Below are 17,661 nucleotides of genomic sequence, written 5' to 3' on the forward strand. Positions count from 1 at the left end.
GGAGTTTCACTCTGGTTGCCCAGGCCGGAGTGCAATGGCGCGATCTCGGCTCACCGCAGCCCCTGCCTCCTGGGTTCAAGCGATTCTCCTGCCTCAGCCTTCCCAGTAGCTGGATGGTATTTTTAGTAGGGACAGGGTTTCTCCATGTTGGTCAGGCTGGCCTTGAACTCCCGACCTTAAGTGATCCACCCGCCTCAGCCTCCCAAAGTGCTGGGATTACAGGCGTGAGCCACCGCACCTGGCCAGCCTGGAGTCTTGAGGGCTGAGATGGGTGAATCAAAACTCCGGGCCCAGGATGGGCACCCCCAACTGCAGACCCAAACTAGTGACAACACGGGGCCCCTGGAAGTCTGTCTGGGTTATTGTAAAGGGAAAATTAGGTAAAGGGTTTGAATTATCGTCCCTACTCTGCCATTGACCCTTCTCCAGGCCCTGGGTAAGACCCAAATCCCTGCTGAACCTGTTTTTCCGTATCTCATGTGTGTGCCTGTTGCAAGGGTTCCTCAACACCAAGTTGCAAAGAGAGCTTTGGGAAAGAGCCAGACATGGCACAGAATCCCACTTCCACCTCTCCCTAGCTGTGTGACTTTGTGCAACAGAGTCCCTACTCCTTGTCTGAGACTCAGTTTCCCTCGCCTGTAAAACAGGACGTATTCAAGGGTCCGGGGGATTTGTGTAAGTAAAAAGCCCACACTTAGTGCACAGCCCTGAGAGGCCCACTCAGTGGTCAACTTTGTCCCCTCCTGAGGGCTTATTTTTGGAGGGGAGGAGGCTGCTATTCTGTTCTTCTAAAAATAGTGTTTATTATTTTTAAAATGTGTCATGCAAAATACACAGTCATGGCAGAAATTCTGTAAAATACAGACAATCATAAACATCAAAAGTCACCCACAATCCCACCTCTCTCCTTTGACCTGGAGACAGTCCTTGTCAACATTTGGCTTATTTCCCTTTAGGGTTTTTTTTTTTTTTTTAATCCATATATAGAAAGAAAAACACAAAAATTGGAATCGCATCATGCAGTGGTTTTGTAGCTGTTTCATGTCAGGACATCGTTTTTTCTCTTTTGAGACAGGGTTTCGCCACGTCTCCCAGGCTGGTCTCGAACTATTGGACTTCAGTGATCCACTTGCTTCGTCCTCCCAGAGTGCTAGGATTACAGGCGTGACCAACATGCCTGGCCAATGTCAGGCTATCTTTCTATATCCGAAGCAGGCCTCTCTCCTTAGCCTCCCTGAATGCTAGTCCCTGCTCTGGGTGGCCAGGTGGCATTCCATCCACCGATGCACCATGTTGCTTAACCCTCACCTGTTGGATATCTGGATTGTTTCCAATTTGCTACGGTCAACACAGCCATAATGAACCATCTTGACCTTGCAGCTTTGTCACATACGGGTACCGTTAATCGCAGGGTGACTTCTGGAACCTTCCATTAAATATTTATTGAAGACCTATATAGGTCAGGTGCGGTGGCTCACACCTGTAATCCCAGCACTTTGGGAGGCCAAGGCAGGAGGATCACCTGAGGTCAGGAGTTCGAAACCAGCCTGGTCAACATGGTGAAACCTTGTCTCTACTGAAAATACAAAAGAAATAAATAATTAGCCGGGCATGGTGGTGCACGCCTGTGATCCCAGCTAATCGGGAGGCTGAGGCAGGAGAATCGATTAAACCCGGGAGGTGGAGGTTGCAGTGAGCTTAGATTGCGCCACTGCAACTCCAACCTAGGCAACAGAGCCAGCCTCCATCTCAAAAAACAAAGAGCCCTGTGCAGTGTGGGGCCCCAGGCGAGGCTCAAACTCTGCCTCCCCAGAGCTGTCTGGGTGACTGACCCGTCTCCCAGTCCCTGCCCCGCCCACTCGGGACCTCCACCTGCCCTGCCCCAGTTACCCGAGCATCCAGCCCCAGCTCTCAGACAAGTCGCCCTCAAGTGGATATGTATGACACATTTAATTCCTTGTTCTTCGTCTCACAAAGGTTTCTCACATTTTTGTACAAAAACCCAGGCTTCCCTTTCCCCTCCCTCCCCACCCCAACATGAAAAGTAATTGCTTAAATAAATAGTATGTATTCCTGCCCAGGCCTCGAGGGGGAGGAGCCAGGGCAGAAGTCTGTGGACACAAGAATCCGGGACCCCAGCTCCCTCCTCCTTGGGGACCCAGGAGCCCACCCCCGCTCCTGAAATAAATAAGTATAAATAAGGCACAGATGCCCCCCAGCCTCACGGAAGGACTGTCTCTAACTAGGGGGAGATAAAGGCAGGGGGATCACCTGGCTGTTTCGCCCCCAGTACCGAAATAAATAAATAAATAAGATGTGGCTTTGGAAGGACGGTGGTGGCTCTGGGCCTCGGGTCACAGCCGAGTCTTCAGCAGCAGTAGCCCCCTCACGGCCCAGTCAAGTGTCAGGTGCAGCCCCCCCAGGATGGCGTGGGCGGCCCTGATGCCCCCCCAGGTTGAGGAGGGGGGCGCCAGCGGGGGCGCCGGCGGGTCTGGGGGCAGCTGGGGCAGGGCCAGGCGGGACATCTGTGGGGAGAGGAGAGAAGGTGAGCCACAGGTAGACGGTGCAGCGGGGGTGCAGGGCAGGGGCGACGTAGAGCTGCAGCTGAATCGGGGCTGGGGGACCTCCAGGCTGCTTATTCACAGGGGGACTGTGGTGTGTGGGGTGAAGTGTTTAGGCTGGGAGCTCTTCAGGGTGTGGGGTTCAGAAAATTGAGGCTGGGGTCAGGATGGGCTTCCAGAGCTAAGTGTGGGGGTTGGGGGTGAAGTCTGTGGAGTCAGGGCTGGCATCTTAGTTGCAGGTGAGGGATCAGGCCTGGGGGTTGTGAGGGTTGCCAGGGCTAGAATCTCAGCGCTGGGTTTTTGTTGTTGTTGTTTTAAAAAAAATTAACCCTCACGCCTGTAATCCTAGTACTTTGGGAGGCCGAGGCAGGTGGATTGCCTGAGCTCAGGCAATCCGGTCTCTACTAAAATAGAAAAAAATTAGCCGGGCATGGCAGCATGGGCCTGTAGTCCCAGCTACTCAGGAGGCTGAGGCAGGAGAATCGCTTGAGCCCGGGAGGCGGAGGTTGCAGTGAGCCGAAATGGTGCCATTGCACTCCAGCCTAAGCAACAGAGCGCGAGACTCTGTCTCCAAAAAAAAAAAAAAAAAAAAAAAAAAATTAAAAAAAAAAAAAATAGGCCGGGCGCGGTGGCTCAAGCCTGTAATCCCAGCACTTTGGGAGGCCGAGGCGGGTGGATCACGAGGTCAGGAGATCGAGACTATCCTGGCTAACATGGTGAAACCCCGTCTCTACTAAAAAATACAAAAAACTAGCCGGGCGTGGTGGCGGGCGCCTGTAGTCTCAGCTACTTGGGAGGCTGAGGCAGGAGAATGGCGTGAACCCGGGAGGCGGAGCTTGCAGTGAGCCGAGATCACGCCACTGCACTCCAGCCTGGGAGACACAGCGAGACTCCGTCTCAAAAAAAAAAAATAAATAAATAAATAATAATAATAATAATAATTAAGAGACAGAGTCTTGCTATGTTGCCCAGGCTGTCTCAAACTCATGGCCTCAAGAGGTCCTTCTGCCTTGGCCTCCCATGCCTTGGGATTACAGGAGTGAGCCACGGCGCCCGGCCAGGGCTGGGGTTTTAGAGAGTGTCTGGGGTCTGTGGGCTCGAGTGTAGGGTCAGGCCCTGGATCTCAGGGCTGAAGTCCTAGAGGTGGGGTCTCTGGGTTCCAGTTCAGGAACTCATGGGTGAGGGCTGGAGTCTCAGAGCTAGAAGTTGGAATTTGAGATCCAGGGTCTTTGGAGCTATTTGGAGCTAGGCCCAGGAACCAGGGTTTGAAGGTTTCTGGGTTCAGGGCTTTGGGGCTGGCTTTGGAAGTGAGGGTCTTGGGGCTGTACAGGCACAGGCTCAGGGTCTGAGGTCTCGGGGTTTTAGATGTGGGGAGTGAGACATAGGGCCTCAGGGCTCAGGGTCTAGGGCCTTGAGGTCTTGGGTTTGTAGAGCCAGGGACCCAAGGCTGGCTTTGGGTCAGGGTCTTGTATCTTAGGGTCTGGGATCTTTAAGGTGTCAGGATCTCAGGGCCAGGGCCTGGGGTCTCAGGGTCTGGAGGTCCATGGTTTTCTTTTCTTTCTTTCTCTCTCTCTTTCTTTCTTCTTTTTTTTTTTTTTTTGTTTTTTTTGAGAGGGGGAGTTTCACTCTTATTGCCCAGGCTGGAGTGCAATGGCGTGATCTCAGCTCACTGCAACCTCTGCCTCCCAGGTTCAAGCAATTCTCCTGCCTCAGCCTCCCAAGTAGCAGGGACTACAGGTATACATCACCACACCTGGCTAATTTTGTATTTTTAGTAGAGACGGGGTTTCGCCATGTTGGTCTGGCTGGTCTCGAACTCCCGACCTAGGGTGATCCACCCGCCTCGGCCTCCCCCAAAGTGCTGGGATTACAGGCGTGAGCCACCGCGCCCAGCCAGGTCTGTGGTTTTCAACGCCATGGGGCCAGGGTCTCCAAGTCTTGAGTTGAGGATTTGAATTCCCAACTCTTTGGGCTTCAGGGTGGGGTCTTGGGTCTTAGGGGCTGGGATATGGGGACTTTGAGGTCATGGATGATGGAGTCTCAGGGTCTTGGGGTGAGGATTTGGAGTTTCTGGGTGGGATTTGGGGGTCTAGGGCCTCAAGGTCTCAGGGCCACAGGATCTTGGGGCTGTAGAGGCAGGGTCTCAGAGCAGGGCTGTTGCAGTTAGGTCTGGGGTCTCAGGCTTCAAGGACTCAGGCCACAGGATCTTGGGGCCGGGGTAGGGGTCTGGAGTGTCAGGTCTTGGGAACAGGACATACCAGGAGCTGCAGCCGGCGCAGCAGCCGGTCCAGCCGGGTCTGCAGGGTGCCCAGCTCAGGCTCCAGGGTCTTCAGGGAAGAGCCCATTGCCCGACGCAGCCACTGCACGTGCCGCAGGTAGGACAGTAGGTCCGCTCGCAGCCTTGTCAGCACACTCGGGAGCTGGGGACAGAGCCAGGACATCAGAGAACACCCAGCCAGTGCCCGCTGTGCCCCTCATCCTCCCCACCCCCTTTACTCCCTGCCTCCCGCCTTGTCCCCAGCCCACTCCCCTGCCCTTACCTGTAGAGCTCCCAGTGCCCCCGCACTCATGGCCAGGGTGGGCAGGGAATCCAGGTTGTGGTCCCCGTCAGCTGGGAATTTGTCCTTCTGGCAGGGAAAAAAGGCTGTGAGGGGGCCCCTGCCCAGCCTAGGGGCTCCCTCCATCCCCCACGCCAGGCCCCCAACTCTTCCTCTCCCTCACTCTGCCACCCGAGAGCCCAGGACCCCTTCAAGTGGCCTGCCCACAGACATCTCTCCATTCCTCTCTGCCTCTCACTCCTGTGCTGGCCCCAGCCCAGTCTCTCCTACCAGCTGTACAGTCAGCTGCCGCGTGTCCTCCAGGAGAGAGCGGGTCAGGAGCACGGTGCTGTCCAGCTCGGCCCGAGGGTCTGGGGAAGCTCGAGGGGAGCCAGGTGGTGGCCCAGGGGCAACAGCTGTATCTGGCCACAGGCTCAGCACGACCAGGACCAGGCGGCAAACACCTGAGGGCAGGATAAGGCAGAGAGCTCAGGCCGGACTCCGGGTCTGAGGGAGGAGGGGCTGGGGTCTGGACTCCTGGGTCTGAGGGAGAGGGACTGGGGGGTCTGGACTCCTGGGTCTGAGGGAGGAGGGACTGGGGGCCTGAACTCTGGGTCTGAGGGAGAGGGGCTGGGGGGTCTGGACTCCTGGGTCTGAGGGAGAGGGACTGGGGGCCTGGACTCCCGGGTCTGAGGGAGGAGGGCCTGGGGGTCTGGACTCCTGGGTCTGAGGGAGAGGGACTGGGGGGTCTGGACTCCTGGGTCTGAGGGAGGAGGGACTGGGGGCCTGAACTCTGGGTCTGAGGGAGAGGGGCTGGGGGGTCTGGACTCCTGGGTCTGAGGGAGAGGGGCTGGGGGCCTGGACTCCTGGGTCTGAGGGAGGAGGGGCTGGGGGCCTGGACTCCCGGGTCTGAGGGAGGAGGGGCTGGGGGCCTGGACTCCCGGGTCTGAGGGAGGAGGGGCTGGGCCTGAACTCTGGGTCTGAGGGAGAGGGGCTGGGGGCCTGGACTCCCGGGTCTGAGGGAGGAGGGGCTGGGGGCCTGGACTCCTGGGTCTGAGGGAGGAGGGGCTGGGGGCCTGGACTCCTGGGTCTGAGGGAGGAGGGGCTGGGGGTCTGGACTCCTGGGTCTGAGGGAGGAGGGGCTGGGGGTCTGGACTCCTGGGTCTGAGGGAGGAGGGGCTGGGGGTCTGGACTCCCGGGTCTGAGGGAGGAGGGGCTGGGGCCTGGACTCCCAGGACTGAGGGAGGAGGAGGCTGGGGCCTGGACTCCTGGGTCTGAGGGAGGAGGAGGCTGGGGCCTGGACTCCTGGGTCTGAGGGAGGAGGAGGCTGGGGCCTGGACTCCCGGCCTTAAGGAGGAGGGAACTGGAGGTCTTAAGTCCCAGGGTGGAACGCCCGCGGGCAGGTCGCAGGGCCGGGCGGGCTTCCCTCTCCCTCCCTGGCTCTGGCGGCCCCGCCCGTCGGAGCAGACGCGGCCCCGGGCGGGTAGACGGGCCGGGCGTCTCCCGTCCGCCCCCGGACGCCGGAATCTGGGCCCCGGGGCGGGGCATGGGGGGGGGAGGCACAGGCCAGAACCTGCCCCTCCCCGGGCCGCGGGAGCCCGAGCTGGCTGGGAGCAGGGGAAGGAGCCAGAGGCCAGGACGGAGCCCCGGAGACACGGACCTCTCCCACGGGAGACCCCTTAGACGCCCTCCCAGGAGCCCCGCCGGGTGGGCCGCAGGAATCCGGGCCGCAGCGCACCTGGGCGGAGACGGGCACAGCCACGGGCCCGGCCGGGCCGCGGGAGTGGGAGACCTGGCGGCGGGGGGCTCGGGGGTCCGGGACTGGCTCCCCGCAGCCCACCCCGGCCGCCCCGCCCACCCGGCCACTCGCCAGCCAATCAGCGCTCCCCGGCCGCCCGCGCCTCGCACACCCCCTGCCCGCCCCCTGGCCCTGCCAGCCGTCGGTCTGTCGGTGCGTCTGTCGGCCGCATCTGCCCGGCTCCCCTCGCTCTCCGCCCGCGCCCAGTCTCTCTCCTCCCCCTGCCTGGGGTCGCTGCTCCCTGGCTTGCTCCGGTCTCCGCGGACCCTGCCTCAGTTTCCCTCCGGAGCCTCTCTGCCGGGATCCCAGGGAGTCTGCGTCTCCCGGTCCCCGCGGGCTCCCTGGGGCCTGGGCCGATGGGGGTCCCCTCCCTCCCGGCACCAGTCCCTCCGTCCCTGCCCCTGCTCGGTCTCCGCGTCTCGCTCCCTCTCGGGGCCCTGTCTGGCCCGTCCCTCCCGCGGCGCCTCTGATTGGCTGCCTCCATCCGCGCCTGTCTGTGTCTCTCTCTGCCCATCTCCTCTCGGCCTCCTCCTGTCTCGGAAGCTGCTCTCCTCCTCGTCTCTGACTCCCCGGCTGCCTCTCTCCGGGTCCCTCTCTGTGCGACTCAGCGGGGTCTGCCCCCACCCCCGCCGTGGGTTCCTCTCCTCCCTGCCTCCCTGTCCCCTCCACCCACCCCACGAACCAACTTACAGTTCATGTCCCCGCAGGGCCAGGGGTTCCCCAGGGCAGGGGGCAGGGAGCCGGGGGCCTTTAACCCTTCCCTGTCCGCTGCCGGGGGAGCCCCGGGGGTCAGCTGGGCCGCGGCCTGGGGAGGGGAGGCATGTGCCCGTCAGCAGCAGGGCCGAGGCAGTGAGGGAGTGTGGACGCCTGGGGGGTTATATAGGGGGCTGGGGCGGGCGGGCGGGGGGCAGGCGGCAGGGGAGGGCGGCCTGACACATCCTGACTCACCCTCCCTGCCTGCCTTTTCCATTCACACGGAGCGGCTGCCTTGCAGGGCTCACGCCGCCGCGCTCGGAGGAGGGCACGGAAGGAAAAGTTGGAAAAGTTGAAAAGGGAAAGGGGGGGGGTGGTCGGAGAGGGGCTGGTGAGGTCATTGGCGTCCCCTCCCTCCACCTCCACGGGCCAGAGCAGACACTCAGGCTCAAGGGCTGGGGCCCGACTGTGGGTGGGGGTCCGGCTGGACCAGGACTGGCAGAGAGAGATGGGGAGGCAGGAGGACGGAAAGGCAGAGAGAGGCCGAACGGAGGGATAGGACAGGGGCCTGGAGAGGTGGAGGCAGGAGGAACAGGGAGTCGAAGGGACGGAGAAAGAGAGACACACACACAGAGTGAAGGAGAGACTGAGACAGAGACAGGGAGACCCAGATCCACAGAGATGGAGGCAGCCAGAGAGACACACCAGAGAAGCAGAGAGGATCAGAGGGCCAGTCCTGGAGACAGAGGAGAGGTTCTAGGAGTCCGAGATCAGACAGCGGGAGGAAGACAGCAGGAGGGACTTGGGGAGACCGGGAAAACCCTGAGGGAAAAGGAACAGAGGCACCAAGACTCTGAGAGAGAGGACACAGCAGCTGAAGGCACCAGGCAAAGAGACACGGGGCACATGACAGGGACAGAGAGGCCCCATTAACAGAGATGGGGAGACAGATATTAGAAAGACAGAGATGCTGAGATGTTGGGGACTCAGCAATGGGGCCAGAGAGTAAAAGCCTTTCTCATTTTTTTGTTTATTTGTTTTTTTGGGACTGAATCGCGCTCTGTCGCCCAGGCTGGAGTGCAGTGGCGTGATCAATGGCGTAATCTCAGCTCACTGTAACCTCTGCCTCCCGGGTTCAAGCGATTCTCTTGCCTCAGCCTCCCGAGTAGCTGGGATTACAGGTGTGCGCCACCACACCCGGCTAATTTTGTATTTTTAGTAGAGATGGGGTTTCACCATGTTGGCCAGGCTGGTCTCAATCTCCTGACCTCATGATTCGCCTGCCTCGGCCTCCCAAAGTGCTGGGATTACAGGTGTGAGCCACGGTGCCCGGTCTCGTTTTTGTTTTTTATGAGACAGAGTCTCTCTCTGTTGCCCAGGCTGGGGTGTAATGGTGTGATCTCAGCTCACTGTAACCTCTGCCTCCCAGGTTCAAGTGATTCTCATGCCTCAGCCTCCTGAGTAGCTGGGATTACAGGCACCTGCCACCACTCCTGGCTAATTTTTGTGTTTTTAATAGAGATAGGGTTTTGCCATGTTGCCCACGCTGGTCTCAAACTCCTGAGCTCAGGTCATCCGCCCACCTCAGCCTCCCAAAGTGCTGGGATTACGGGTGTGAACCACCACGACCAGCCAGAAAAGCCTTTCTTGAAGAGGCAGGTGGAGACAGGAAGGAGGAAGAGAGACGGAGACAGAGGACCAAGAGAAAGAGGCGCTGAAACACTCCACAGAGGCGAGACCTCCATGTGTGACTCTCCCACTCTGTGCCTTAGTTTCCTCATCTGTGAAGGGGGGGTTAATGAGCACCCCCAGCCCTGTAAACGCCACGATGAGGATAAAGTGAGCTCGTTCGCGTGAAGCACAAAGTCAGTGCTAACCATCCTTATTCCCCTCATTAGTTCTTATGAACACATCAGGGACACAGAGAAAAAGATGTTGCCTTTGAGAGAGACGGGGAGGATGAGGGAGACGCAGGAGCAAGGTGAGGTGAAGACGGGACAGCGGGGACACTGAGACAGTGGCCAGAACTGGGGCCAGGGGCCAGAGCCCTGGTCCTCGCTGCACAGAGGAGACAGAGGAGAGGTTCTAGGAGTCCGAGATCAGACAGCGGGAGGAAGACAGCAGGAGGGACTTGGGGAGACCGGGAAAACCCTGAGGGAAAAGGAACAGAGGCACCAAGACTCTGAGAGAGAGGACACAGCAGCTGAAGGCACCAGGCAAAGAGACACGGGGCACATGACAGGGACAGAGAGGCCCCATTAACAGAGATGGGGAGACAGATATTAGAAAGACAGAGATGCTGAGATGTTGGGGACTCAGCAATGGGGCCAGAGAGTAAAAGCCTTTCTCATTTTTTTGTTTATTTGTTTTTTTGGGACTGAATCGCGCTCTGTCGCCCAGGCTGGAGTGCAGTGGCGTGATCAATGGCGTAATCTCAGCTCACTGTAACCTCTGCCTCCCGGGTTCAAGCGATTCTCTTGCCTCAGCCTCCCGAGTAGCTGGGATTACAGGTGTGCGCCACCACACCCGGCTAATTTTGTATTTTTAGTAGAGATGGGGTTTCACCATGTTGGCCAGGCTGGTCTCAATCTCCTGACCTCATGATTCGCCTGCCTCGGCCTCCCAAAGTGCTGGGATTACAGGTGTGAGCCACGGTGCCCGGTCTCGTTTTTGTTTTTTATGAGACAGAGTCTCTCTCTGTTGCCCAGGCTGGGGTGTAATGGTGTGATCTCAGCTCACTGTAACCTCTGCCTCCCAGGTTCAAGTGATTCTCATGCCTCAGCCTCCTGAGTAGCTGGGATTACAGGCACCTGCCACCACTCCTGGCTAATTTTTGTGTTTTTAATAGAGATAGGGTTTTGCCATGTTGCCCACGCTGGTCTCAAACTCCTGAGCTCAGGTCATCCGCCCACCTCAGCCTCCCAAAGTGCTGGGATTACGGGTGTGAACCACCACGACCAGCCAGAAAAGCCTTTCTTGAAGAGGCAGGTGGAGACAGGAAGGAGGAAGAGAGACGGAGACAGAGGACCAAGAGAAAGAGGCGCTGAAACACTCCACAGAGGCGAGACCTCCATGTGTGACTCTCCCACTCTGTGCCTTAGTTTCCTCATCTGTGAAGGGGGGGTTAATGAGCACCCCCAGCCCTGTAAACGCCACGATGAGGATAAAGTGAGCTCGTTCGCGTGAAGCACAAAGTCAGTGCTAACCATCCTTATTCCCCTCATTAGTTCTTATGAACACATCAGGGACACAGAGAAAAAGATGTTGCCTTTGAGAGAGACGGGGAGGATGAGGGAGACGCAGGAGCAAGGTGAGGTGAAGACGGGACAGCGGGGACACTGAGACAGTGGCCAGAACTGGGGCCAGGGGCCAGAGCCCTGGTCCTCGCTGCACAGGGGTGGAGGCGGGAGAGGTGCGCAGGGGGGAGGGGACCCGCAGGCCAGGGTGGAGGCAGCAATGCCACCACGGTGGAGGCATGACCTCATCGCCTCAGGTAAGAGCTCTTTCCCTTTCTCTGGCTGTCACAGCCACCCCTTCCAGGGCCCCCCAGGGGCCCTCCCCAGCACCGGCTCCTGCTGGGACCCAGGCCTCTGACCACTGGGTCTCCGCCCCTCAGGGGGCCTGCTTCCGGCTGAGTCAGATGGGGGGCCCAAGGCTGCGTCAGTGAGGGGAGAGCTGACGTAGACCCCCCCCAGACCGGCGGGGCCAGCCAAGGTGACTCAGGCCACCAGCTTGGGGGATGGACTAGCCTGAGGGGATAGGGGACTGGCTTGGGGCCAGCTGGGGAGCAAGAACAGGGCTCTGGTAATGCCAGCCCCGTCCCCCTACAGGGACCAGAGCCCAATCCCCAGCCCCTCCTCCCTCAGACCCCAGAGTCCAGGCCCCCAGGCCCTCCTCCCTCAGACCCAGGAGTCCAGGCCCCCAAACCCTCCTCCCTCAGACCCAGGAGTCCAGGCCCCCAGGCCCTCCTCCCTCAGACCCAGGAGTCCAGGTCCCCAGCCCCTCCTCCCTCAGACCCAGGAGTCCAGGCCCCCAGCCCCTCCTCCCTCAGACCCAGGAGTCCAGGCCTCCAGCCCCTCCTCCCTCAGACCCAGGAGTCCAGACCCCCAGCCCCTCCTCCCTCAGACCCAGGAGTCCAGACCCCCAGCCCCTCCTCCCTCAGACCCAGGAGTCCAGGTCCCCAAACCCTCCTCCCTCAGACCCAGGAGTCCAGGCCCCCAAACCCTCCTCCCTCAGACCCAGGAGTCCAGGCCCCAGCCCCTCCTCCCTCAGACCCAGGAGTCCGGGTCCCCAAACTCTCCTCCCTCAGACCCAGGAGTTCAGGTCCCCAGGCCCTCCTCCCTCAGACCCAGGAGTCCAGGCCCCCAGCCCCTCCTCCCTCAGACCCAGGAGTCCAGGCCCAGCCCCTCCTCCCTCAGACCCAGGAGTCCAGGCCCCAGCCCCTCCTCCCTCAGACCCAGGAGTCCGGGTCCCCAAACTCTCCTCCCTCAGACCCAGGAGTCCAGGTCCCCAGGCCCTCCTCCCTCAGACCCAGGAGTCCAGGCCCCCAGCCCCTCCTCCCTCAGACCCAGGAGTCCAGGCCCAGCCCCTCCTCCCTCAGACCCAGGAGTCCAGGCCCCCACGCCCTCCTCCCTCAGACCCAGGAGTCCAGGCCCCCAGCCCCTCCTCCCTCAGACCCAGGAGTCCAGACCCCCAGTCCCTCCTCCCTCAGACCCAGGAGTCCAGGCCCCAGACCCTCCTCCCTCAGACCCAGGAGTCCAGGCCCCAGTCCCTCCTCCCTCAGACCCAGGAGTCAGGGCCCCCAGCTCCTCCTCCCTCAGACCCAGGAGTCTGGGCCCTAAATTCTAGTTCAAGAAAGGTAGAGGAGAATCTTGTGGCCCTTCTACACTTTGGGGAGCATGTATGGGGAAGGTCATGGGTCTGGGACGAATCCGGGGTCCCAGCTGCTGCCAGTTTCCTGTCTCGTCTGGGTCCCCAGCCCTGGGTTGTGGGCTCAGACTCCATCCCGACAGCGAGGCTGCAGGAGGTGCAGGTAGATGGGGCGGGTGCAGAGTGGCAGGGCTGGGAGTTATTGGCAACTCCTGGGTCTGCCCAGATCAGGGTGGGACACATTGGGCTACTTCTGTGAAAACAAGAGAAAGAGAGAGAGAAAGAGATGAAGATTGGAAAAGAGACCCAGAGGCAGGACTAGGGAATCCCAAGAAAGTGACAGATGACAGAGACAAACAGAGCTGGAGAGACAGGGGCGACCCCAGGAAGCAGCCAGGGCTGTGGAACCCAGGGGAAGCTAGAGACCAGCTTGGGGGCTCGGAAACAGACTGGGCAGCCGGGGCACAAAGCCTGGAGTGGTCAGAGACACTGGGGAGAAGCCACGGGGACGTGGGGGATGACCAGGGAGTCCTGGCTCCCGCGCGGCCCCGGGGGGAAGCTGAGCCGGCAGGGTGTGAGGTCAGCAGGTCCCAGGCTGTGTGTGTGTCCGTCTGTCAGTCCCTGGGGGGTCCTGTCTGGCCTCTGGGGGGTGACGGGGCAGGCTGGCCACAGAGGCAGCCCAAACCTGTCATTAGCGGTGAGGGCCGTGACGGCGGGGGCCCCCCCAGTCCCAAGCCGCGGTCCAAGGCCAGGCGGCCCCACCCCCCACCCCCTCCTTGATCCCTGAGGAATCCCGGGAATTGGGAAGTGGGTCCAGATGATGTTGACACAGGAAACGGTCAGCAGCTTCCAGGCCTCAGCCCCACAACCCCTCTGACCCCCACCCCCGGCCCCCTGCAGAGACCCCTCTAACCTGTGTCATCTCTGACGAAGGCAGCCCGGGGCCCACTCAGTACCCACCAGGATGTTTACAGGAGAGATGGGCAACACAGGGAGTCACCCCATGGGGCTTCCTGAGAAATGGGTCTGGCTCCTGGACCATCCACACAGACCCACAAGTTCAGGCCCCCAGCCCCTCCTCCCTCAGACCCAGGAGTCCAGGTCCCCAGGCCTTCTTCCCTCAGACCCAATTCTGGCTCCCAGCCCCATCCTTCATACCTGGGAGTCCAGCGCTCAGCTCCTCCTACTTCAGACCCAGAAGTCTGGGACCTCCAGCCCCTCTTCCCTCAGACCCAGGAGTCCAGGCCCCCAACCCCTCCTCCCTCAGACCCAGAAGTCTGGGACCCCCAGCCCCTCCTCCCTCAGACCCATGAGTCGAGGCCCCAGTCCCTTCTCCCTTTAATGCAGGTGTCTGAGTTTCCAACCCCCTTTTCCCTCAGATGCAGCAGTTCCAGCCCAGAGACTGTCCCAGGGGAGCTGAGACTCCCTTCTCACTGTGCTGCAAAGCTGACTGGATGATTTGGGGTACACTAGGGGTTATGGTCCCAACCCAGTCCCTCAGTCCGGCTTCCTCCTCTTGGAAGCCAAGTTTCCTCCCAGTCACTGGGGAGCGGAGGGTGGGAATCAATGTGGAAGCTTCAGGATCTCCATTTGGCTGACTCCCTCCCTCCACTCTCTAACCTCTGTTCACAGATGGGGAAACAGATCTAGGAGGGATATGGAGGTTCCCTGCCCAGGAGCCACCATCACAGTCTCCGAGCAGCTCCAGCCCACCAGGCCCTCAAATCTCAGCAGGGGCCACATGGCCTGTCCCCTTCCCTGTTTTTGTTTGTGTTTGTGTGTGTGTGTGTTTTGATTTTGTTGTTGTTTTTTTTGGATACAGAGTCTCACTCCTTCACCCAGGCTGAGTGCAGTAGCACGATCTCGACTCACTGCAACCTCCACCTCCTGGGTTCAAGCAATTCTCCTGCCTCAGTCACCCAAGCAGCTGGGATTATAGGCAACTAACTACCATGCCCAGCTAATTTTTGTATTTTTAGTAGGGACGGGGTTTCCCCATGTTGGCCAGGCTGGTCTCGAACTCCTGACCTCAGGTGATCCTCCTGCCTCGGCCTCCTAAAATGCTGGGGTTATAGGCATGAGCCACCGCGCCCAGCCCTATGGCCTTCCCTGCTAAACATTCCCTAGACAGCAGGCCTGGCGTGCCTGAGACGAAAAGCCTCTCGGGGTCCCCTGGACTTAGGCTCTGGCCCCCATTGTCTCATCTCCTTCCAAGGTCTCCTTGTTGCCGGGGTGGTAGGGGGGGACCTTCCCCAACAATGGGGCTCAGTGAGGACTCTGTGTCTCCCAGCCCCCCTTCCCCTGGTTGCTAAGGCGAAAGACTCCCTAGCAACGGGTTTCCTGAGCCTTCGGGCCACCCGAATCCACCTTCTCAGGTATCACTTTCCTAAGGAAAGGAATTCCCTCGCAAGATCTCCCAGTTCCCCACCCCTCAGGGCACCCTGGGTGATGTGGAGACACACCCCAGACCCCCGCGCCCTCCCAGACTTCTGGTCCCCGCCGTAAGTTGCCAAGGAGGTTCTTCTAAACCTGAGACGCCCCCCCTCCCACCAGGTACCTAAAGAATCAACACCCTAGAGCAGGCATGGCCAGGCTGGTGTGAAGCCCCCCCACCCCCCTTCATTCCCGTTGCCGCGGGGACTCCCTAGCAACAGAACTCAGAATCCTGGGGCCTGGCGGGCAGGCGGGCGCGGCCGGTTACTGGGGTGATGTCCCGTAAGGCCTCTTCCCACAGCGGCCCCAGGGGTCTGGGGAGGCGACATGTTGGGCTCTGGGATCCCAGCGCTGGGCCTGCTTCTGCTCCTGCAGGGCTCGGCAGGTGAGGGGCTGGTGAGGCTGGGGAGCTGAGGAGGGGCGCCCGGACCTGCACAGCCCTAACACTGCCCTTTCTCTCGCAGACGGAAATGGAATCCAGGGATTCTTCTATCCATGGAGTGAGCAGCGGCTGAAATACTGGGTCGCCCAGAGAGGGGAGCCCAGATCAGAGCCCTGAATCTGAGGGAGGAGGGGCTGGGGGCCTGGACTCCTGGGTCTGAGGGAGGAGGGCCTGGGGGTCTGGACTCCTGGGTCTGAGGGAGGAGGGGCTGGGTCTGGACTCCTGGGTCTGAGGGAGGAGAGACTGGGGGCCTGGACTCCTGGGTCTGAGGGAGGAGGGCCTGGGGGTCTGGACTCCTGGGTCTGAGGGAGGAGGGGCTGGGGGTCTGGACTCCTGGGTCTGAGGGAGGAGGGGCTGACCTGGACCCCTGGGTCTGAGGGAGGAGGGGCTGGGCCTGGACTCCCGGGTCTGAGGGAGGAGGGGCTGGGCCTGGACTCCCGGGTCTGAGGGAGGAGGGGCTGGGGGTCTGGACTCCCGGGTCTGAGGGAGGAGGGTCTGGGGGTCTGGACTCCCAGGTCTGAGGGAGGAGGGGCTGGGGGCCTGGACTCCTGGGTATGAGGGAGGAGGGGCTGGGGGTCTGGACTCCTGGGTCTGAGGGAGGAGGGGCTGGGGGTCTGGACTCCTGGGTCTGAGGGAGGAGGGGCTGGGCCTGGACTCCTGGGTCTGAGGGAGGAGGGGCTGACCTGGACCCCTGGGTCTGAGGGAGGAGGGGTTGGGGATCTGGACTCCTGGGTCTGAGGGAGGAGGGCCTGGGCCTGGACTCCTGGGTCTGAGGGAGGAGGGGCTGGGGGTCTGGACTCCTGGGTCTGAGGGAGGAGGGTCTGGGGGTCTGGACTCCCAGGTCTGAGGGAGGAGGGGCTGGGCCTGGACTCCTGGGTCTGAGGGAGGAGAGGCTGGGGGCCTGGACCCCTGGGTCTGAAGGAGGAGGAGCTGGTGATGAAGCCACTGGCGGTTGGTCCCCAGGCTGTGAGGGTGACATATGGGACCGGGAGAGCTGCGGGGGCCAGGCGGCCATCGAGAGCCCCAACCTCTGCCTGCGCCTCCGGTGCTGCTACCGTGATGGGGTCTGCTACCACCAGCGCCCAGACGGTGAGGGCTCCTGGTCCCAGGTCCTCGGGGCGTGGGTGTGGTGGCCGGGAGCCCCGGGTCTGAACCCTGCCTCCCTTGTCCAGAAAACATGCGGAGGAAGCACATGTGGGCGCTGGGCTGGGCGTGCGGCGGCCTCCTCCTCCTGAGCTGCAGCATCTGCTTGTTCTGGCGAGTGGGCCTGGGATGGGGCGGGCGCCTGCACCCCCAAGGGGAGGGTCCGGCCGCGGGCAGGGGCTGAGCCGTCCGCTCCCTGCAGGTGGGCCAAGCGCCGGGACGTGCTGCACATGCCTGGTTTCCTGGCGGGTCAGTGCGACTTGTCCAAGTCAGTCTCGCTGCTCTCCAAGCACCGAGGGACCAAGAAGACGCCGTCTGCGGGCAGCGCGCCGGTCGCCCTGTCCAAAGAGTCCAAGGATGCGGAAGGGGCCACCGAGGGGGAAGGGACAGAAGAGGGTGAGGAGACAGAGGGCGAGGAAGACGAGGATTAGGGGCGTCCCCGGGGGACTGCTCAATACAGATATGGTGGACGGATGCGTGTTCTCGTCTCTGAGAGCTGTGGGGAGCAGGGGGCATGGCGCACACACAGGCGAGGGTAACAGGTGGGGGCTGGAGGGGGTTTGGGGATGGAAGCTCAGGGGGCCCCAGGCTGTGGCCATGGGGGTGTGAGCTGAGGGGGACCCTGGAATGAGAGAGATCTGGGAGGTAAGTGGGGAGCTTCTGAGCTGAGGGGGATCTGTGCTCATGGGGGTGTCCTGGGCTGTGATCATGGGAGCCGTGGACTGAGGGTGTAGAGGTGTACGAGTGCTGGAGTGCGGGTCTGAAACGAGGGACTTGGGGATATGTGGGGGTGGTGGGGTCTGAGGGGTGCCTGGACTGGGCGGGGGCAGGAGCATGCCACAGCCATGGAAACGTGCCCCTCAGTCTCCTCCATGGAGTGCCAGTGACCGACAGTACTCCCCCGCCGCCACCCCAGATACACCTAGATTACCATGGGCTGCTCTCCACCAGTAACAGCATGGCGAGGCAAGGGGTGGGGGTTCCGGGCACAGGCGCCTCCTCAAAGGGCAAGGGCCTCTCTCATGGACGATGACTTCAGCTCCCAACTCCCCAGTGGCCAGTGGCAATTTTCCTGGAGGTTCGCTGCAGTCTAACACTCGTCCTACCCATCCCTCCCTCCCTCTCCCTGCACCAAGCTACCCTTCAAAAGTGTTTCCCCAATAAATATCTTGCAAGTCCAATTTG

General features: G+C 61.0%; 2 protein-coding genes across 5 annotated transcripts; one reads left to right on the forward strand and one right to left on the reverse strand.

Moving 5' to 3' along the window:
- Positions 1–183: 183 nt before the first annotated feature.
- Positions 184–15,086, reverse strand: LOC105488173 (interleukin 11). Of its 4 annotated transcripts, none has more exons than XM_024794800.2 (5): positions 15,016–15,086; positions 5,390–5,562; positions 5,102–5,188; positions 4,820–4,981; positions 184–2,525 (listed from the first exon to the last, which is right to left on the reverse strand). In XM_024794800.2, the coding sequence occupies exons 3-5, from the start codon at positions 5,129–5,131 to the stop codon at positions 2,355–2,357; spliced, it is 363 nt and encodes a 120-aa protein (XP_024650568.1). In that variant the 5' UTR covers positions 5,132–5,188; positions 5,390–5,562; positions 15,016–15,086; the 3' UTR covers positions 184–2,354. The 4 variants fall into 4 exon arrangements, with proteins under 4 accessions (XP_024650568.1, XP_070943998.1, XP_024650567.1 ...); XM_071087897.1 differs by lacking the exon at positions 15,016–15,086 and adding an exon at positions 13,617–13,743 and having other exon boundaries at positions 5,102–5,185; XM_024794799.2 differs by lacking the exon at positions 15,016–15,086 and adding an exon at positions 13,617–13,741.
- Positions 15,087–15,120: 34 nt separating this feature from the next.
- On the forward strand, positions 15,121–16,950 carry LOC105488174 (transmembrane protein 190). Its single transcript, XM_011752025.3, has 5 exons — positions 15,121–15,276; positions 15,356–15,391; positions 16,297–16,422; positions 16,506–16,590; positions 16,679–16,950. Exons 1-5 carry the CDS (start codon positions 15,219–15,221, stop codon positions 16,905–16,907), a joined length of 534 nt encoding a protein of 177 aa, XP_011750327.1. The 5' UTR covers positions 15,121–15,218; the 3' UTR covers positions 16,908–16,950.
- The last annotated feature ends 711 nt before the right edge of the window (positions 16,951–17,661 follow it).

This window comes from Macaca nemestrina, chromosome 20, assembly GCF_043159975.1.
Source record: "Macaca nemestrina isolate mMacNem1 chromosome 20, mMacNem.hap1, whole genome shotgun sequence".
Taxonomy (NCBI): domain Eukaryota; kingdom Metazoa; phylum Chordata; class Mammalia; order Primates; family Cercopithecidae; genus Macaca; species Macaca nemestrina.

Bases quoted from the DNA above. Each gene is read 5' to 3' on its own strand.
- LOC105488173 (XM_024794800.2), bottom strand. From the start codon at position 5,131: ATGAGTGCGGGGGCACTGGGAGCTCTACAG. The intron at 4,982-5,101 runs GTAAGGGCAGGG...CTCTGTCCCCAG, and splicing joins GGGCACTGGGAGCTCTACAG to CTCCCGAGTGTGCTGACAAG. The intron at 2,526-4,819 runs GTATGTCCTGTT...CTCTCCCCACAG, and splicing joins TGCGCCGGCTGCAGCTCCTG to ATGTCCCGCCTGGCCCTGCC.
- LOC105488174 (XM_011752025.3), top strand. From the start codon at position 15,219: ATGTTGGGCTCTGGGATCCCAGCGCTGGGCCTGCTTCTGCTCCTGCAG. The intron at 15,392-16,296 runs GTGAGCAGCGGC...GTTGGTCCCCAG, and splicing joins GGGATTCTTCTATCCATGGA to GCTGTGAGGGTGACATATGG. The intron at 16,423-16,505 runs GTGAGGGCTCCT...TCCCTTGTCCAG, and splicing joins CTACCACCAGCGCCCAGACG to AAAACATGCGGAGGAAGCAC.